The sequence below is a fragment of the Staurois parvus genome, unplaced genomic scaffold (genome assembly GCF_062004578.1).
Source record: "Staurois parvus isolate SC_StPar_1 unplaced genomic scaffold, SC_StPar_1.0 ptg000098l, whole genome shotgun sequence".
Taxonomy (NCBI): Eukaryota; Metazoa; Chordata; class Amphibia; order Anura; family Ranidae; genus Staurois; species Staurois parvus.
The window spans coordinates 6,795,574-6,817,746 of record NW_028317894.1 but is presented as its reverse complement, the minus strand read 5'-3'; the positions used below and the strand labels follow the sequence as shown (position 1 = coordinate 6,817,746).

At 41.8% G+C, this 22,173-nt stretch overlaps 1 protein-coding gene across 1 annotated transcript in view; it reads left to right on the top strand.

The window, feature by feature from the left end:
• SMC6 (structural maintenance of chromosomes 6) overlaps positions 1-22,173 on the top strand; it is a 166,180-nt gene that overhangs the window by 74,878 nt on the left and 69,129 nt on the right. Inside the window, exons 11-14 of the mRNA XM_089671096.1 lie at positions 3,398-3,544; positions 12,848-12,936; positions 15,183-15,347; positions 19,561-19,739. Of these exons, the coding sequence (XP_089527222.1) occupies positions 3,398-3,544; positions 12,848-12,936; positions 15,183-15,347; positions 19,561-19,739 (580 nt within the window). The remainder of the gene's footprint in view (positions 1-3,397; positions 3,545-12,847; positions 12,937-15,182; positions 15,348-19,560; positions 19,740-22,173) is intronic.

Sequence of the window (22,173 nt, the reverse complement as noted above, 5' to 3'; positions counted from 1 at the left end):
CGAATCACTTTACTGCTATTCATTTCTGCCTCATGCAACATAGAGCCTAGGCATTGATCAAATGGTCATTGACTGCCTGGAGTGTTTTGTGTCAGTGTCTCTTTTTTTTTTCTAATAAGACAGATGCCAGAAGCAGATTAGTAGACTACCACTGTTGTGTAGCACCAAAAAGCCAGAAGTGGAATTTGTAATGAGCAAATAAGACAAGTTGACTGGTACTGAGAGTGCCTGCAAAAATCTTGCTACTATTGCCTAAACAGAGAACACTCATTTAATCAGGCCATTCCACTTCAGGGTTAAAACCATGGTCGTAGACTTTCTGATACTGTTGAATTGTTCCTATACATATTACCGTTCCCTGCTGTGTGTCCAATTTATGGTTTTTCTGGTCATTGTTTAAGTTGAATCAGATGCCTTCTTGGATCTCTATGACTTCATTAATGAGATATTCCTGCCAGAATTCAGTTTTGCCCAAATGCAGCTTATGATGTTCACCCCACTTGCAAAGCAACCAAATATACAGTATGCAGCTAATGAATAGTTTTGCTGTGGCCTTGTTGGACTGGTAGGACCTATTCTTCTACATAGAAAACTCTCTAATTGTGATTGGGTATATAATTAAAGACTTGCCAAGCAGTCCACAAGCCATTTCTTGCTAAGGTCTTATTGGAGGATTTCCCTCCTATCCCTGTTGTGACATCCCAAAATGTAGGATTTTCTTTCACTTTTACTCTCAATAACAGTAAAGAGAGAGTGAATCTTATTAAAGGAGCACCGACAGCATTAAAAACCAAGTTGATCTGATCCTGGCAGTGGGATTTTTTGAACAATTTTGTGTACTTTGATAAATATAGGGCTCATCCAAACAGAGCACACAGTGTGACACAGGGGCATCCCAGTGCTCCCAAGTATGCTTATTCCTGGAAAGTATATTATAAATAAATATATGGTCTGCATTTCTACAAGTCTCAAATGCCGCCATCAGGATCTTCGAAATGGAGGTGGTTTCCAAAATTCAATGAATGCGAACCCATCAGGCATGTAACCCCACCCCATGTGACAGCAATGATGTCACGTGGGGTGGGGTCACTCGGGTGATGTCCCTGGGTGGCCCTGCCCCTTACATATTTAAGAACTGTCAAACCACCGGCAGACGGCGGGAGCCATCGTCGGAAGCAGAGCCTTTTTTTTTAATTCTTTTTCGGGTCGGCGGCGGACATCGTGATTGACATTGGATCCACTGCGGGGGGACATTCTTTTAGTTTTTTCTTTTGACCTCATCACGCCAAGCGCATGCAAATGTATGGCCTCTTGGCGTCTGGGCCTTGACACCGAACAGCCGCACATTTGCGTAAAATTAAAAAAAAAACATGCCGAGAGCGCGCGCCCTGTGCGCTCCCAGCACACATGTCTGATACTCATGGAAAGGTCCCGATCTCCTCTTGTGATCGGGACCTTTCTCGATAATATGACAGCGAATCACTGCAGTCACATGACCCTAAAACCCCGCCCTGCCTCCCAGCTTCTGAAGCCCTTAAAGAGCCGGGAGGCGCCGGCGCCAAGGGGTTAGTAAAAGACTTGTCAAAGACCGCGTTCTGTCTTTTTTTCACACTACACGTTTTGTTTGCTGTGAATGAGTATTGGGCCCATGTACCCCATACTCATTCACACGGGGGGGAATCTGGGGCCCCCTTGTTTCCGCAGACCCCCACAACCACCAGCCAGGGTTGTGGGCTAGAGGCCCTTGTCCCTATCAACATGGCAGCAAGATGCTTTGGGGGGGAGGGGAGGGAATGTGGCATGGTTGTTGGTGCCAAACAGGCTGGTCTGAGTGTTTCACAAACTGCTGATCTACTGGGATTTTCACGCACAACCATCTCTAATGTTTACAGAGAATGGTCTGAAAAAGAGAAAATATCCAGTGATCGGCAACTGTGTGGACGAAAATGCCTTGTTTATGTCAGAGGAGAATGGGCAGACTGGCTTGAGATGATAGAAAGACAACAGTAACTCAAATAATACTGGATATACCCTTCTGCGCTTATATGGGTAACCTACAAATAAAGAGCTGCTATCACCTGACCTGGCCTTAATAGGTGGAAGAACATAAAATAACTAAATAGTGAAGCGCTAATCCTAATATGTACAAAGTGTCAACTAATAATATTAAAGTGTACCAATTGTCATAATAACACACATATAAAATATAATACTGAATATTATTATATACACACAGTGCACTGATCCAAATGGATCCACTCAGGTGCACTTAAGTGAAAAAACAGGATGACCTGTTCAAAATGAAGTGAATCCCTTTAAAAAACACACAATACTCCCCCTGTCCCTAAAGGGGACTATAAGTGAAAAATATGTGTTCCCTATATTGAAGGGAAAAAAACATACGTGTATAGTGCCAATAGAAATTGACTAACATAAATTAAACAAAATTTCAGCAAAACCCGTGAAATGACCATACAAACACACATGTGAATCAACAAAAAAACTCAAATAATGTCCAATTATGAAGACTGTGGTCTTTTAGACATATAAACACATGCTCATGATCAGGTGATCTTCACTCCAAAATCCTCCAAATGACAGAAATACCCCCTCACCTCCAAACCTTAACCACAAGGACCAACTTGCCTTTTTAGGATCAAACCACGAGCCTTACAAGAATAATCTCATCCAGGTGGAGATGCCGCATAAGCTGCTTTCCTCAATACCACTCTCAGGTCACATTCCCATCAGGACCATGTTATTAAGACACAAGCAGAAACATTCTCCATAGTGCAATAACGTTTAATTTGCCAATATAACAAGATAAGATGAATATTAGCCCACTCACATTTATCTCCTTCATAAAACACTTTTACACCTCATGTTATGGGTGTACTGCACGATGTACCAATATGGCGTCCAACCGGAAGTGCATCACTGGAAGTTGCGTGCCGGTGACGCACTTCCAGTTGGACGCCATATTGGTTTTACCTTATTTTGTTTATTTGATGTGATATAGTTTTCAAATTTTAATCCATTGGTATTGAAGCTTAACCACATTATGACATTTGCTTTCTTGCCTTTATACACCATAGAGATGCAGGTTGTTGAGGGAGAGTGGCATGTTTGTTGGATGGAGGTTGTCTCATTACCGTGCTGTATTGGTTTACGTTTATGTGTACTGCTTGGGCTCCATTGTTTGAGGTCTGAGGTGATGATAAGTGTGGTTAGTTTTTAATGTGAAATATCTGATGGTTTTAACAAATCTTTTATTCTGTGTGATTTTGAATAATGGTGATCCTGAAATGTAGTTACAGTTGAAAATTTAGCCCTATGTTGTTAGAGCGATAGCTGATGCTGAGTAGTAGAGTTAAAGGCATTTCTTTCTTTTTTTGAGCAAAAAGTGAACAGTTGTGATGGGAATTTCCGAGCTATACAGGAGAAGCTGGAAATGATCAGCCAGGAGGCTCAGGCATTGAAACCACAGTGCTTGTCGTTAAAAGATGATGTGCAGCAAAGGAAGAAGTCCTACAATGAATCTGAGGTAAGTTCCCTCAAATAGATCTTTTTTCCGTTTGTGGTATTTGTATTCCAGCTGTAAGCCCCCATTTACAGTACCACAGCGTGACGTCAAGTGTTGTCTATATGCACATTTTTCACCATTAGGCAAGCCAGTTCATTTTAGTGGGATGCCCTACATGTAGAAAAGAAGCTCATGTACTTTTTGAAGCTTTGCACATTTTTTTGACACCGTGTTCTTGTGTACCAATAAAGCAGAACTAAACCTATTGTTAACAGCCAAGGAAGCAGCCTTGGTTTGGTCTGCAGTTGCCATGGTGCTTCACATATAATCAGTTATGACACCAACCATTTGATGACCGTTCAGTTGGGAGAACGAGCAAATGTGACAGTTATTATTCATGGCAAGCCTTGAATGTAACCGTTTTGGGAAACTTTTAAATCAATGGGTTTAATTCCACTTTAATAATGAATTTGTGAATGTGCGCAAAATCTCATGAATGTGCGTGCCTTCACACACTACATTAGTGGGAAGGCAGGCATTAAAGAGGTGATGGTGTAAACAGGCATCCATTGTCAAAATTACACATTTTTCAGGTGGATCTTTTTATGTAGGGTCCATGGACTGCTGTGTACACAGGTGTTGCTGTATACACCGTGTTCCAAATTATTATGCAAATGAGATTTTTCTCATTTACCTAAATAATTGATGTAAATAACAGTCAGCATAATTCTCATGTTATCAACTATTAAGAGTACAATTCACATTTTATTGAACAAACCTCCTAATGATAACAGTATTTTTGTTAAACATAAAAAACTTACAATGCACTGTTTCAAATTATTACGCACAGTAAGTTTCAAAACACTTTATAGGTTGTAAAGAACTGAAAATTGTCATTTGTTGTGTTTGAAATAGCTTTTGATTTCAGTCAATATGCTGCAATCAAACTTTTAACAACATTTTAACTTTTTAAACATTTTAACAGGTCACGTTACATTTTAACATAGGACCCCTTATTTAATAGCAGCTTCACAAGTCTTGCATCCATTGAACTTCGGAGTTTTTGGACAGTTTCTGCTTGAATTTGTTTGCAAGATGTCAGAATAGCCTCCTAGAGCCGCTATTTGGATGTAAACTGCCTCCCACCCTCATAGATCTTTTGCTTGAGGATACTCCAAAGGTTCTCAAAAGGATTGAGGTCAGGGGAGGATGGAGGCCACACCATGACTTTCTCTCCTTTTATCCCCATAACAGCCATTGATGCAGAGGTATTCTTTGCAGCATGAGATGGTGCATTCTCATGCATGAAGATGATTTTATTATGGAAAGCATAGTTCTTCCTTCTGTACTAGGGAAGAAAGTGGTCAGTCATAAACTCCACATACTTTGCAGAGGTCATCTTTACACCTTCGGGGACCCTAAAGGGGCCAACCAGCTCTGTTCCCATGATTTCGGCCTAAAACATGACTCCACCACCGCCTTGCTGACGTTGCAGCCTTGTTGGAACAGGGTGGCCGTCCACCAACCATCCACTACTCTATCCATCTTGACCATCCAGGGTTGCATGGCACTCATTAGTGAACAGGACTGTTTGAAAATTAGTCTTCATGTATTTTTCTGCCCAATGCAGCCGTTTCTGCTTGTGAGCATTGGTTAGTGGTGGCCGGATAGAAGGTTTATGCACAGTTGCAAGACTCTGGAGGACTCTACACCTTGATGTCCGTGGGACTCCAGAGGCACCAGCAGCTTCAAATATCTGTTTGCTGCCATGTAATGGTATTTTAGTAGCTGCTCTCTTGATCCGATGAATGGATCTGGCAGAAATCTTCCTCAATGTGCCTATATCTGCACGAACCCGTCTGTGCTCTGAATCAGCCACAAATCTCTTAATAGTGCGATGATCACGCTTAAGTTTTCGTGAAATATCTAATGTTTTCATACCTCGTCCAAGGCATTGAACTATTTCACTCTTTTCGGCAGCAGAGAGATCCTTTTTCTTCCCCATATTGCTTGAAAATGGTGCTCTGCTTAATAATGTGGAACACCCTCTTTTTAGTAGTTTTTCCTTAAATTGGGCTCACCGGCCAATCTTAATTATCACAGGTGTCCGAGATTGTTTTCAGTGATCAAAAGAACCCTGACACACAATGCCATCCATGAGTTAAACTGAAAAACAAAATATTTAATCTTTGTGACACTTAAATAGAATTTGCATAATAATTTTGAACACGGTGTAATGATTGAATATTTTTCCACTCACTTCGTCATTTTGTTCAGAAGCAGTTACAGTAAGTACATGTAGCCTGTGGGCACTGCCTGCAGCTTTTTTTGTTCATGGGGCTGTGCTGTTTCTTGTATTCTCATATATATGTACTGTTAAACACGCTGTTTTTTTAGCTTAACACATTGAGCATAATAAAATAAACATTTCCCAGTAAACTATTTGGTAATTTTATTCCCATTGCGTGTAGTCTTGCAACTTTCAATGCTGCTCTATAAATGCTTATTCCTGAACTTCCTTTTACTCACTGGAATTAGTTAAAGAACTATAGAGAAAACTTTTTTTTTTTTAACTTTCATGTTGGATAGAGTAAGGGAGGGTAATAACCCGTCAGATATTTTTTTTTTCTATCTGTGTCCCATTGAGGAGGTTTTCCTTCACTTCCTTGTCCCATTGCCAAACAGGAAGTGAGAGGAATTCTTTACAATTTAAGGGAATTCCTTGGGGCTCCCCCAGATCACCAGAACTAGTATCCTCATTGGAAGATTTCCCCTCTTACTTTTCGGGGGACAACCCAAAGTTTGGGATTTTCTTTACTTTCAATTTAAGTGATAATGGTATACAGGACAAATAGAGAGGGTGAATCTCCCTAATGGGGACACACAGTAGAACAAAACCTAGGTGTTCTAATCCATCTCTACTCTTATCCAAAATTAAAAAAATAGAAAGTGTTGTCTTTAGTTATACTTTAACAATGGACAGTGCAGTCCAGTCTCCAGTCAGTTGTTTTTTTTTTTATCTTTGAGAATGGAGGGTCGGAGGGGCAGAGGGAATGGTTAGCTACAGGGTTGTGTGTTTCTCTTGATGTGCACAGTGTGGGGAGATGCAAATCTAGTCCCTGGTTGCACTCCATAGGATGCAGCAAAAGAAAGGAACCACCTTGCAACAGGAAACAGGGCAGCGGTCATGACACCAGCTGGAACTTAGGCAATGATTAAAAGATAAAGAAGCTGCATACTCAGTAAGTGATTAAATCTGCTGCTGAAGTGCTTAAAACACTGAGGGTTTATTATCACTTTATGGTCTTGTATACATTTTCACATTGTGAACTTCTCTTTTTCAATTTGAAATTACTACACAAAGTGCATGTCTAATGCTCAAGGAATTTTCATTGAGTTGACATTTTTAACAGTTGCAGACTTGTGAAAATCAGCCTGTGCAACTAATCTGAATTTAGTCACCTGACATAATCTGATTTTGGGCCCTTTTCACACCTATGCATCATGAAGCATCAAAATGTATGTTCCTTGGCATTCAGTTGTTTTCTCTATTTTACACATATGAGATTTGGTAGCTCATGAAAAATAGTTCCAGTATGTTTTGCAACCATTGATGTGCCACAAGTGGACCATAGGGGTTGATGGGAGTGCATGACCATGCATTTTCATGCACTGCAAACACATGGTATCAGGGACCTACCTCTAGCAGCAACCCATGTGTTCTTGGCTGAGTTAAATTTGAAAAATGGCAGGCTCTTCTCTCACCATCCTAGATTCTAAACCGTTTAGTTCAACAATGAAAATGCACATTAAATATATAAAAACTTAAAGTGGTTCTAAAGGCAAAAGGTTTTTAAAGAGGAGGTTCACTCTGGGGAAAAAAAAAAAATCAAATCCTGTAGCTGCTGACTTTTAATAAAATTACACCTACCTGTCCAGGGATCCAGCGCTGTCCTTACCCGGGCTAGTTCCTTACTAGCCTTGGGGTTTCTGGCCAGCCGACTATGCTGCTTTTGGCTTCACAGCCTGCTGCTCACTTTACATCCATGAGCCGCACTACATTTTGTGAATAGCCCCACAGTCTTTTTGGACCTGTGACGTGTCCCAGAAAAGTGCGGGGAGGGAGGGGAAGAGGAATGCAGGTACCTGTTAAAACTAGGTACCCACTTCCCTCTCAACGTGCCAAATGTGGCAGGGGAGGAGGACTTAAAATGGAACTTGCGCTTTTGGGTGGAGTTCTGCTTTAATGAATAAGTGAATGTTGCTGGTGGTGAGGCTATTGGCATCATCACTGCTGATTCACAAGCCTGCAGCTTTTCACTACACCAAGACACAGCTAGTTCTGCCCATTGCTGTCTGGATTGGCAGCATTGCTTGTTGCTGAAGCCCTCCCACTTTGAGCTGCAGTGTCTGGGAGGGGGAGCATGTGCGACACAAATAAAGGACGTTTTTTGTTTACTATGAGCACAGTGGCTAAATGGTTAGCACTTCCGCCTGGCAGTACTAGGGTCGTTGGTTGGAATCCCAACCACTGTACTACCTTCCTGGAGTTTGCATGTTCTTCCTGTGGCTGCGTGGGTTTCCTCCGGGTACTCTGGTTTCCTTCCACACTCCAAAGACATGCTGGTAGGTTAATTGACTGCTATCTAAATTGTCCCTAGTATGTAAATGTATGAATTTGAGTTTGGGTCCTTAGAATGTATGCTCCTTAAGGAGTAGGGACTGATATGAATGTGGAAAGTATTAGTAACTGGGAACAACAGCAACTCACTACATAAAATGACAGAGCGGGGTCAGCGCATGCTGAAGCGTGCAGTGCGCAGAAGTCGTCAACTGTCAATAGCTAAAGACCTCTAAACTTCGTGTGACCTTCAGATTAGCACAACAGAGCATAGAGAGCTTCATGGAATTGGTTTCCGTGGCCAAGCAGCTGCATCCAAGCCTTACACCACAAAGTGCAAGTGCAATTCAAAGTGTTGGATGCAGTGGTGTAAGACATGCCACCACTGGACTCTAGAGCACTGGAGATGTGTTCTCTGGAATGACGAATTATGCTTCTCTGTCTGGCAATCCCATGGACGTGTCTGGGTTTGGCAGTTGCCAGGAGAACGGTACTTGCCTGACTGTATTGTACCAAGTGTAAAGTTTGGTTGAGGGGGGATTATGGTGTGGGGTTGTTTTTCAAGGGTTGGGCTTGGCCCCTTCGTTTTAATGAAGGGAACTCTTAAGGTGTCTGCATACCAAGACATTTTGGACAATTTCATGCTCCCAACTTTGTGGAAACGTTTGGGGATGGCCCCTTCCTGTTCTATCAGGTTGCGGTCAGAACTAGTGTGTAGTCATGTTCGAACAGTGGTCACTAAATGCGGATTGCGGTCCGGAACCAGACCGAGGGACAGTCCCCATCCGGACTGCAGCCACGCCACCGCCGGGTGACCTCCCTCGGACCCCCCACCCTGCCACAAACACCATACCCACAGTGGGCGGGGTGCGAGGAGCTGCAGATCGGGACCGAGGGGCGGGAGCTACCCATGTCACCATGTCAACAAGTGGGCAACCGCCTGGCCCGCAAACATGAAAGACTCCTGCCCCCCGCTTTGAGCTGCTTCAAACGGAAGTCCCCACACACACCAACAAGCCAGGAAATCACCAGCTCAGGACCCCCTCTCCCCCGACCCCCCCTTATTCTGATCCACAGCCCCGCCCACCGTGAGGACAACACTGGTGGCCAGGCGGAAGGCTCGGAACAGGACACCCAGCAGCAGCAGCAGAGTTGCAGTCTGGACGGACCGCCCCTTGGTGTTGTAGAGCTGTAAATATAAAGCATTCTTAAATATTATTTGATGGTTCTGCTCTGATGGTCCTTGTTCAAGCACTTCTGTTAAAGGGTGTCATTGCACTCAGGCCTCAGATGTAGACATCATGTGAGTGTTTAACCCATTGACGTGGACAGTACGCATATATACGGCCTTACAGAACTAGGCCTTTTTTCTGCCGCATATACAGGTGAAGCTCAAAAAATTAAGTTCATTTTTTTCAGTAATGCAACTTAAAAGGTGAAACTAATATATGAGATGGACTCATTACATGCAAAGCAAGATAGTTCAAGCTGTGATTTGTCATAATTGTGATAATTATGACTTACAGCTCATGAAAACCCCAAATTCACAATCTCAGAAAATTAGAATATTGTGAAAAGGTGCAATATTCTCGGCTCAAAGTGTCCCACTCTAATCAGCTAATTAAGCCATAACACCTGCAAAGGGTTCCTGAGCCTTTAAATGGTCTCTCAGTCTGGTTCAGTAGGAATCACAATCATGGGAAAGACTGCTGACCTGACAGTTGTGCAGAAAACCATCATTGACACCCTCCATAAGGAGGGAAAGCCTCAAAAGGTAATTGCAAAAGAAGTTGGATGTTCCCAAAGTGCTGTATCAAAGCACATTAATAGAAAGTTATGTGGAAGGGAAAAGTCTGGAAGAAAAAGGTGCACAAGCAGCAGGGATGACCGCAGCCTGGAGAGGATTGTCAGGAAAAGGCCATTCAAAAGTGTTGGGGACTTTCACAAGGAGTGTACTGAGGCTGGAGTTAGTGCATCAAGAGCCACCACACACAGACGGATCCTGGACATGGGCTTCAAATGTCTTATTCCTCTTGTCAAACAAAGTCAAGCGTCTTACCTGGGCTAAAGAAAAACAGACCTAGTCTGTTGCTCAGTGGTCCAAAGTCCTCTTTTCTGATGAGAGCAACTTTTGCATCTCATTTGGAAACCAAGGACCCAGAGTATGGAGGAAGAATGGAGAGGCACACACTGCAAGATGCTTGAAGTCCAGTGTGAAGTTTCCACAGTCTGTGTTGATTTGGGGAGCCATGTCATCTGCTGGTGTTGGTCCACTGTGCTTCATTAAGTCCAGGGTCAACGCAATCGTCTACCAGGAGATTTTGGAGCACTTCATGCTTCTTTCCACAGACAGGCTTTATGGGGATGCTGACTTCATTTACCAGCAGGACTTGGCACCTGCCCACACTGCCAAAAGCACCAAAACCTGGTTCAATGACCGTGGGATTACTGTGCTTGATTGGCCAGCAAACTCGCCTGACCTGAACCCCATACAGAATCTATGGGGTACTGCCAAGAGAGAGATGAGAGACATGAGACCGAACAATGCAGAAGAGCTGAAAGCCACTATTGAAGCATCCTGGTCTTCCATAACACCTCAGCAGTGCCACAGGCTGATAGCTTCCATGCCACGCCGCATTGAGGCAGTAATTGCTGCAAAAGGGGCCCAAACCAAGTACTGAGTACATATGCATGCTTATGCTTTTCAGAGGTCCGATATTGTTCTATGTACAATCCTTGTTTTATTGATTGCATGTAATATTCTAATTTTCTGAGATTGTGGATTTGGGGTTTTCATGAGCTGTAAGCCATAATCATCACAATTATGACAAATCACGGCTTGAACTATCTTGCTTTGCATGTAATGAGTCTATCTCATATATTAGTTTCACCTTTTAAGTCGCATTACTGAAATAAATGAACTTTTGCACGATATTCTAATTTTTCGAGTTTCACCTGTATATGGTATCACTGCAATCAGCAACAGGAGAATTTATTTTGGGTTGTTATTATTTGGGGTTATGGTAGAACAAGAAACATACAACTAAGTTAGCTAAATTAATTTACCACCAAAAGATAGCTCAATTTGTCCTGAAAAAAATAAGGTGTAATCCAACTGGATACACAAAGTAGTTGTGATGATATGTATGACTTTACTAACACATGTCAAAGTAGCAAAATTGTGTTTAGTCATTTTGATTTGTTTTATCCTCAGTCACTAAGGGGTTAAGCATGCGTAATGCAAGCATGATCCTCTGTTGTCACCATCAGGAAGTTGTCCCTGTGAAATGCCATGCATGCTCCCCAAAGGTGCCATTCCTTAACAGGGAGTGGGGGGGCAAAGCCTTACAGTGGAACTTCCCCTTTTGGGTGGAACTCCACTTTAATCCTTTTGTTTGTTATTCTTGTAGAGGTCTTGGTGTTTGCTCAAGTAAGAATGTTTAAGGGACAGGACTGTAATAGTAGACCGCCAGTTATCCTCTGGACTATTCCAAGGGTTTTAAATACCTTAATAGGATCTCTCACCTGACCTGCCCCCCACACCTGATAATTGATCAGTGAGGCTGGCTGCCTGTCTGTCATATTGATAGGCCAACAGTTAAGGTGTGAAGGAAGACTGGGTCAGGTGCCAACTTGCTACTTGGGTGTTGCATTGCAGTTATTTCCTGAATAGATAGTTTGTTTCTCTGAATAAGGCTACGTTCACACTAGCCTTGTGTGCAGGCGGCAGAGAGGCGTTTGGGAAGCGTTTTTACCGCTTCCCAAACGCCTCTGCCAATTCTGCACATTACAGCACATGGTGCTGTTCTAACAGGAGCGTTTGCGTCGCGTCGCGGCAAAACGGACGCCTCTGGTCGAGTCAGGAGGCTTTGAAGCCTCCTATTCTCGTCTATGGTGCCGCTCCGCAAACGCCCGGCCGGCGTTTGCGGTGAGGTTGCGACGCGGTTGCGGGGTGTTTGCGGAGCGGTAACACCACTCAAATGCATTATAGGCATTTGTGGGGCGTTATTAACGCTCGGCAAACGCCTAGCAACCGCCGCTAAACCGCGCATGCGGCGTTTGCGGAGCGTTTGCCGAGCGTTAAAAACGCTCCGCAAACACCGGACCAACGCTTGCCAAACGCTATAGGGGCGTTTGGCAAGCGTTGGCAAAACAGCCTAGTGTGAACGAGCCCTAAAGCTAGACTCTGTACCATGTTGTTAAAAATGAATTCCATGCAGATAACAGATATAAAAGACACAGACAGTGATTTTAACAATACATCAGCAAGTGTTTTTTTTTTAATGCAGCTAGTGTAAGTATGTCAATTTCAGCAGGTATCCGTTTTTTGCAGTCCCTGTACAGGGACAGGTGTTTGGTAGAGGAAGGAGCAGAATTAGAAGGCAATCATTTGTACTGCAGTGGTCATGTGGTAACAAGGTACGTGCTGATAGAGCAGATTGACCAAGCTCATTAGTGGGTTTCTTCTCCTTTTACTGTCTAGCCCCAGGCTCCGGGAGGGAGAAGACCTGTAAATGTTACTGATATTCAGCAGAAGAAATCTGGTTTCCTGCCAATGACGCACAAGGCTGTGCTAACTGGCAGTGCTGTGTAAATCTCAGGAATGGATGATTAGAAATTCAAATCCTTTAGCATGTGTTTCATCTGTGTTTTTATCTGTCTGCCTGTAGTTCGGCTTTAAACTCGGAAGACTTTCTTTTTAGGTCACTTTTAATCGGCACAAACTGGAATTCAGACGACTGGAAAGGGATGCACAGCAGCTGCAGATGCGCATTGAAGAGTTGCAGAACAGGTATGTGTATGTTTTGGGGTTTTTTTGAGACTTGGACCTTCTTAAAGGCAAACCGTGTAAACACCCGAATTTGACCTGAGATTAGCTCTACAGCAGACTATACAGTCAGTTTTGCCCATGTCCTAACAAAAGACCATACTGATTGTGAGGTTAGAGCAGAGTGAGAGATTAGCTCATCAGTCTGCATTTCACTCACCAATCACAGGCTGGTGGAGGGACCCATATAAAGGCCTGTTCACACTGCCCGCACCATAAATTCTCCCTTTTAGCGTGCAGGCAGCTCCCAGTTTTTACTTGCAGAGAGGGGGTGGTGTGAGGTGCATCTTAGTCCAAGCGCACGGTTTTCTTTCCGTTGTGTTGTAGTGTGGACGGGGTACATAGAAAACCTGCTTTCGTTCAGTGCAGGTCACTGCACTTTGTCAGCAACCCCTATGATTTGCTTGACTGTAGCAGAGAAAAATCAGGTCCTGTGTCTTGCCAGACCAGGCTGTGCTTGTATGACAAGCTGTATAAATCTCAAGGCTAGATGGACAGAAATCCAAATCCTTACACAGCTTTCATATATGCATTTTATGATTTAACTGAAACAGGTCCTGCCCCCTCCATATTTTATGTCATGCTCAGACTCTCCTCACTGGCCACTTCCATTGGTATTATGGGGTTCCCAGGTGCACTAAAGTATAAATGAAAGATGCTTACAGCCTGCATTGTGTGTTGTTCCATCAGTGTGTGGGCAGTGACTTCACAAGGGGCATGAGGGTGACTGGGTAGCTCCAACCCTTAGCTTAATTTAGTGGCGGGAGGCAGCAGAGCTGTCAGATGGCGGGAGCCAGTGTCTGGTTTGGCTTTTGAATAAAGAACTTGTCAAAAACAAGCTCAATGTTTTTACTCACTTTTAACACTTTTGGTGAATGAGCGGGATATGGATTTGGGGGGGGCCCAGGCAATTATTTTTTTTAATTTTGGTGTGAGGTTCCCCTCAAAATCCATACCAGATTTATGGGTCTAGTATGGATTTGGGGGTACCCCGCGCTGTTTAAAAAAAAAAAAAAAAAAAAATGTTGCCATGGGTTCCTTTTTAAAATCCATAACAGACAGCCAGCTTGCTGGACCACTCCTTAAAAAAACATCTAAACTGCTAAATGCTGGCACACAAAAGAGAAAACTGCTGGAAAAATTGCTCATATTGAGAGTTTTTTTTATACAGCGTTTTATTCAGCTCCTAGTGTACATGGGGCCTCAATGAAGACTTTCCTGATGGAAGCATGGAGGCTGCCATTGCTGATACTTCAAAACAAGGATACGTTGGCAGCTAATGTTTGGTTTCATTCTGAATTTTCCTGTTGTGTAAGCCTTTTCTGGGCCACTTTTTCGGAATGTGTTGTATCCAAAGGATTAGCATAACAGTCACATATCTGGCATTTATAAAAGAAAGGTTGTCAACAATGGCTGCCCCATATTCCTCTTAGGCACCTTTCGCACGGGCAATCTAATCAGGTCTGCCTGTCAGTTCTTTCAGGTGGACCTGATCAGATGGTCCATGTTTCTCTGTGAACCGGCAGGTGTAAACAGACTTATGTCCGTTTACGCCTGCCTACTTCAAATCTGATCCGCTAAAAAGAAACAGGGATTTTTTGCCCTTCCTTCGGGTGTGCATGGACAGCCGGTCCTTTTACATCCGACCGACCGAACAGCAGAGCAGTCTGTGTCCATGTGTGCTCTGCATAAATAGAGCAGACCTGTCCACCTTTTCTTCTCTTCTCAGCAGGGGACCAGTGGACAGATCCCCCGCTGAGCAAGGCGGATTCCGCCCTGTGTGATAGGGGCCTTAGAAAACTTTTATGTTGTACAGTCCAGTCCAGGTCCACACAAGTCTGATCTTTAAATGTATCTGTACATATAAACGTGGTAATTGAATTAAACAGTAGCAGCAGTAACAGTTCTGCTTACAGTTGTATTTTAAAGCAGAATTAAACCATTCTATCCTTTACAGTCAAGTAAGATGGCATCTTAGCCTCTCTTTGATCTGCAGTTGCCATGGTTCTGCACATGTAAACAGTTATGACACCAGCCTTTTGATGGCTTGATAGTTTGGTTGAGAGATCAAGCAACTGCCTGCCTTGAATATAACTTTTGGGAAACGTTGAAATAAATTTGTTTAGTTATGTTTTAACTTTTTTGTGGCCGCTGATATGTGTCTATTATAACGATAATGGCTTTCCAATTAGTTTATTTTGTTTTTGTAGTGCTGATAATACTTCAGAAGAAGAAAAGATGGAGAGACTGAGACAAATAGAACTGCTGAAACATAATGTGAAGGAACTAAAAGCTCAAGACGTCACAACTACTGAGCAGATGAGCCAGTTCCAGCATGCAATATACAGGGACAAAGAAGAGCAAAGCAATCTGCTGTATGTTCCCTCTTCAGTTTCATGCAGAGTAAATGTTGTTCTGTTAAAGCCATACATCCGCCAATATCTTTCTTCAGTGTCTGCTCTTTTTTATTAACGTCTGTGTCCCCACTTGGAGAGATTGTTACTTCACTTCTTGTAACCCTATCAGTGGGATGTAAAATGCGGGGCAGTCTCTCCAGTGAGAGATCCAAACATATTTTCTATTTTTTTCCTTTTTTTTTAAAATATCTTTTTTTTTAACCACTTGCCCTCCTATTTACCCCCCTTCCTGACCAGGCCATTTTTTGCATTACGGCATTGTGTTACTGTAACTGACAATTGAGCGGCCGCCTGGGCGGTCTTTATTTTTTGCACTATTAAAAAAAAAAAAGACCAATAGTTTTGAGGAAAAAAAACAATATTTTTGACTTTTTGCTATTAAGCATGTCCAGTAAAAAAATAAAATTTTGTCATAAATTTAGGCCAAAATGTATTCTACATGTCTTTGCTAAAAATAAATCCCAATACGTGTAAGTTAAATGGTTTTCGTGAAAGTTTTAGCATTTACAAATGGCGGCATAGATAATTATATTTTTGTAATTTTTTAAAACAAATTAAAAATTAGCGATGAGCAACTTATAGCAGAACTGCGGTGAGCATTCTGACACTGGGGGGAACTGACTTGGTGTCACTGACATCCCCAGTGACACCAATACAGAGATCAATGCGAAAAAAAGCACTGACACTGCACTAATGGCACTGGGCAGGAAGGGGTTAACATGAGGGGTGATCAAAAGGTTAACTGTGTGCTGTTTTACTTTGGGCTGTGTGTATGTGCTTTACTGTAATCACACTGCTTTGGATGGCCATCCAAAGCAGTGTGCACGAGCTGACAGGGAGGAGAACTGTATTGTTTACATGCAGTTCTCCTCCCTATTGAAGACCCTTGACAGTCACCGGGCACCGGCAAGTAATCACCGGTCGGGACCCGCTGCTTGACAGCTGCGGCCGCAAATGGCGACACGGGTCAGGTGCGTGCCCCCTACTCGCAAAATCATGTGTGTATATACAGTATATATATATATATATATATATATATATATATGTGTGTGTGTGTGTGTGAGATTTTGCGCACCTGTGTTGCCCTGTAGCAGTATATCTGCTATAGGGTGGTCAGGAGGCGGTTAATTAAGTGAAGAAGAGTAATGCCCCGTACACACTAGAAGAAAATCAGACGAACGATCGTCCGGTTATCATCGATTGTAGGCTGCTGGTTGAAAGCGATATGCTTGTATGCATGAGAATATTTTACAATATAAAGGCATTGCGTACGAACGTTGTAGCATAGCTGTGTAAATGATGTAATGTACGGGTAACCCTGTAGCCACGCCTTTTGTTGCCATATTTGTTTTCCGTCAGTGACGGATCTTTCGTGACGAATTTTCGGAATAGTCATGGATACCGTATCGAACTGTTTAATGACATTAATGGCTGTAAGGCTACGAATATTCCGTGGTGTTTATTTTCTTCAGGTTCTTCCGGGTCATAAGCAGCTTACGATTATGCCCGGTCTTTCATATGGAATTCTTCTCGTATGTAAACTGTACATATTAAACGAAAATCGTTCATTCTGTTCCCAAACGACAAAAATTTTGATGTTTGAACTATCGTTAATTTTCGTTTGTAAGATCAGAATCGGCTGTCGAAAATGATGTACACGCTGTCAGAAAATTGCACGATTGCTTGTCAGGTGAATACGTTCGTCCAATTTTCTTATAGTGTGTATGGGGCATAAGAGCTTCTGTCCAGGTATTTTTGCTGTCTTTGTCCCTATTGGGGTGATTTGCTTTCGCTTCTTGTCCTGGTGGCAATACCCTGTATGGTGCAACCAGAATGGACAGTAAGGAAGCTTCCTGATGAAAAACAGCAATTACACATAAGCGGCTTCAGTCTACTTTTGAAAAGTATCGCTGTATTTCTCAGTTTTAAAAACAAAAGTAACTAAAGTAGTTGCTTTATTACTTCTTGATTTTGAAAAAGTGTCTTGCACTCCATTGGGAGAGTAAGACACCTTTTTTGAAGAACTAATTAAAGTAATGAATTTCAAAACTATCCACAGTTTTAGCAAATTTCCTTTTGGGTGTTCAGGAAATATTGTTGGGAAGTTGTGGTTATAACAATGTTTTATCTCTTTGTGAAAAGACTGCTATCCTTTCCTGTTCTGTTAAGAATAAAAAAACAGTTTTGTCTGAAGCTGAGCTTGAATGTGTGTTAAAAACAGAACACTGGGGTAGATTTGCTAAAACGGGTGCACTCAGAATCTGGTGCAGCTCTGCATGGTAGCCAATCAGCTTCTAACTTGAGCTTATTCAATTAAGGATTAGCAATAGAAGCTGGAAGCTGATTGGTTTCTAAGCAGTTTCACCAGATTTTGCTCTCTCCAGCTTTAGTAAATAACCTCCACAGGTTTAGGTCATTATTTGGCAAAAGTTTCTCCATTCACCACAGTTGTGATGGATTTGCACTGCTTCAGGAACCTTCTGCCTCTGAAAGGCAGCTGAGAGTAGTCAACTACAAAATAGCAAGATTCATGAGACATCTTAAGCCGGTCATAGATGGTTCAAATCTCAGCTGGTTCAGCAGTGACCGGCAGAGATTCGAACCATTTATGGGCAGGCAGATTTTACCCAAGTTAATCCATCAATCGATTTGGGCACAACCTGCCTATCAAATTTTTACATGCAATTATTGCCAATATCTATAGCTGCTAGCAATAATCACTGTGTTTTCCCGGCAAGGGAGGCTTCCCACACAGAGAAAACACAACAGCTCTGTAGGAGGGATTCCCCCATCAACACTGACTGTTGATTGGGGAATCAAATTATTTTCTTTCCTACCACCTGAGCTTGCAGGAAAGAAAATACATCATCTATGGTCTGCCTTAGCTGTCAGCAGTTAGTAATTGCAGCTGATGGGAAATCTTTAAATTTTTCTTTTAATGAATTAACTGTTTTTTTGTTTTTTTTTACATGATGTTACTTGCTTCACTGCTCTTTATTTTGATTACTGTATTTTCATATACAGATTTCCAAAAGCCTTTAGATGTGGAAAGGTGATTAGCATCCCTATTTACCATTTTTTTTTCATGATAATAAATACCTTTATTCCCGAGTGTAGCTTGGGGTGAAGTTTCAGCACCACAAGCGTTAACCCCGAGCTACACTCAGGATTACCTTGCAGCGTTGCTCCGGGATCTCTTCTTCACTTACCTTGTCCTTCGCTCCCGCGATGTCCCCCCTGCAGCATCCCCGGCAATGTCCTCTGGCCGATGCCGGCATCTGTCTTCTGGGTTTCTGTTCCCTGCAACGGGGGGACAAAACTGGCGGGAAATGTAAAAATTTCAAAAAGTGTCATTCACTAAATACACTAAAATTACATAGTAAAACATTACTGTATCAAACCATTTCACATACATTTTGTCCCGTGCTTTGTCCTGTGCCCTGCCTGCATTTTTACTGTTCTTTCTGCCTTGAAACTGAGAAATGTCCATGGCGTCCAAAAAGCGTCCCTTTAGGTCAAAAGTGGTTTTAGACCAGCTAGAGAACAGCGATAGTAAATCAGAACTACTTGCAGAATTGAGTGATAATGATTCGTGGGGAAATTCGTCATCAGACACTGAAAATGATTTTGCGACTTTGCTCAGTGATGTGCGAACTTGGCGCTATATTTCAAATTTCAGTGTTTTTGGTTTAATTATATTATTGAAGTAAATTTATTATATTATTATTTTTTATGATTATTTATTAAATTATAATTTATGATTTCGTGTTTCAAATTTTAACATACCCGGGATGTTTACTAGACTCTTGTTCGGACAGGTTTCCGTGAGTTATTCCTAAAAATTACAGGCCTACAAAAAAAACTACATATTTCCATGCAAAAAAATGTACCGCTTTGAGCACAGAAATATTGACATAATCAGACCGGTAGGGAGGCTACACAAAGGCAACTTGTGTTGCCCTAAGGTATGCTCCATGGCCCTCATGTTCATTTCTGTGTATACAGGTTACAGACTCAGGTAAGTTAGATCAGTGTTGTAGAAAAAAATGACAGTGCCACCGCTGGTTTATACGTTTGCTTGGCTCATTCATGATTTTGGTATTTCTCCTATTCAATTTCAACGTCAAAGATCTCTTTCACTTTATATTACTTCCTGTTTGATTGTCAACAGTAATAAAGAGCGGGATCTAAAATATGGGATCGATAGACTGAAAAGGCAAATAAAGGAATTTCAGGACAGCAAAACAGACAGACTGAAGAGATTTGGACAAAATATGCCATCTCTTTTAGCAGCAATTGATGAGGCCTACAGACAGGGTCGTTTCAGGAAAAAACCCATTGGACCATTGGGTATGTTCTGTAATATTCTATCTTGAATTACATTTGGTGAATGTGTTTTGCTTTTATTAAGAAATTCCTTTCACGCGTCTGCATTTTGAACTGTGGATATCAGTATAGCTACAGTGGGGATCGAAGGTTTGGGCACCCCAGCTAAAAATTTGTATTAATGTGCATAAAGAAGCCAAGGAAAGATGGAAAAATCTCCAAAAGGCATCAAATTACAGATTAGACATTCTTATAATATGTCAACAAAAGTTAGATTTTATTTCCATCATTTACACTTTCAAAATAACAGAAAACAAAAAAATGGCGTCTGCAAAAGTTTGGGCACCCTGCAGAGTTAATATCTTGTACTGCCCCCTTTGGCAAGTATCACAGCTTGTAAATGCTTTTTGTAGCCAGCCAAGAGTCTTTCAATTCTTGTTTCAGGTATCTTTGCCCATTCTTCCTTACAAAAGTCTTCCAGTTCTTTAAGATTTCTGGGCTGTCTGTCACGCACTGCTCTTTTAAGGTCTATCCATAGATTTTCAATTATGTTGAGATCAGGAGATTGTGAAGGCCATGGCAAAACCTTCAGTTTACGCCTCTTGATGTAATCCCCGATGGATTTCGAGATGTGTTTAGGATCATTATCCATTTGTAGAAGCCATCCTCTCTTTAACTTCAGCTTTTTCACAGATGGCATCAAGTTACCATCCAAAATTTGCTGACATTTTATTGAATCCATTTTTCCTTCTACTCATGAGATGTTCCCTGTGCCACTGGCTGCAACACAACCCCAAAGCATGATTGATCCAACCCCATGCTTAACAGTTGGACAGAGGTTCTTTTCATTAAATTCTGTGCCCCTTCTTCTCCAAACGTACCTTTGCTCATTCCGGCCAAAAAGTTCAATTTTAACCTCATCGGTCCACAGAACTTGTTTCCAAAATGCATCAGGCTCATCTATATGTTCATTTGCAAAGTTCAAACGATGATTTTTGTGGTGAGGACATAAAAGAGGTTTTCTTCTGATGACTCTTCCATGAAGACCATATTTGTACAAGTATCTCTTTATAGTGGAATAGTGTACCACAACTCCAGTGTCTGCCAGATCTTTCTGGAGGGATCGTGCAGTCAAACGTGAGTTTTGAATTGTTTTTCTCACAATCCTGCGAGCTGTTCTGTCTGATATTTTTCTTGGTCTTCCAGATCTTGCTTTAACTTCCACTGTTCCTGATGACTGCCATTTCTTAATTACATTCCGAACAGAGGATATTGACACCTGAAAACGCTTTGCTATCTTCTTATAGCCTTCTCCAGCTTTGTGAGCGTCAACTATTTTCAGTTTCAGTTTTCTAGACAACTGCTTAGAAGAACCCATGGTGCTGATTGTTGGGGCAAGGTCAGATGAGTCTGGGCATTTAAAACCTTTGAGATTGACATCACCTGGTCTTCCCAGACGATGATTGAGAACAATCCATGACACTGGCAGGTCTCAGCTTTGCAAAGGGGGCAGTGCATGCTATAAATTCTGCAGGGTGCCCAAACGTTTGCAGACGCCATTTTTTTGTTTTCTGTTATTTTGAAAGTGTAAATGATGGAAATAAAATCTAACTTTTGTTGACATATTATAAGAATGTCTAATCTGTAATTTGATGCCTTTTGGAGATTTTTCCATCTTTCCTTGGCTTCTTTATGCACATTAATACAAATTTTTAGCTGGGGTGCCCAAACTTTCGATCCCCACTGTATGTGTTTTGTTCTCCATCCCTCTCCTGTGACTTTTAAGAAATAAAAAATAGAACAACAGAGAAAGAAAGTATGCAGGCCTGTTCTGTATGAACAATAATGCATGCATGTGCAGTCCCTTTAAAATAGTTTTCAGTATTTTAGAGGATAAAAAAGGCAAATGCAAGTATTTTATTGTAAATGATTTCAGTTGTTTCTGATACACGTTTCTTGATCAAACCGAATGTCATTCATTTGGTGTTTACATCTATTTTAAGCTTATTTCACCCAAATCTTATGTTTCAGTTTTTGGTAGATGCTGTAGAGTTAAAGTGTATGTCTGCTTTTATGGGTCTCTGAAGCCCTCCCCCATCACTCTTGATAGTTACACAACTGTCTCCTTGTGGCATAGCCTCTTGAATATCTTTACCTTCAGGTGCTTCTTTTTCTGCAAATACATGCCACAATTTCTTTAATGCCAGTATGCTTATACATTAAAATACAGTTATGGTCACAATTTTTGGCACCCCTGCATTTCTGTCAGATAATGTACCACTTTGCCCAGAAAATTGTTGCAATTAAAAATATTTATGGATTCTCATTTTTATTTCTTTTGTTTGTATTGATATGACACAAAAAAGTTGAGAAACAAAAAGCCAAATCTGACACATTCCATGCAATACTCCAAAGATGGAATGAACAACATTATTGGCACCTTCTCAAAATTGTAAGA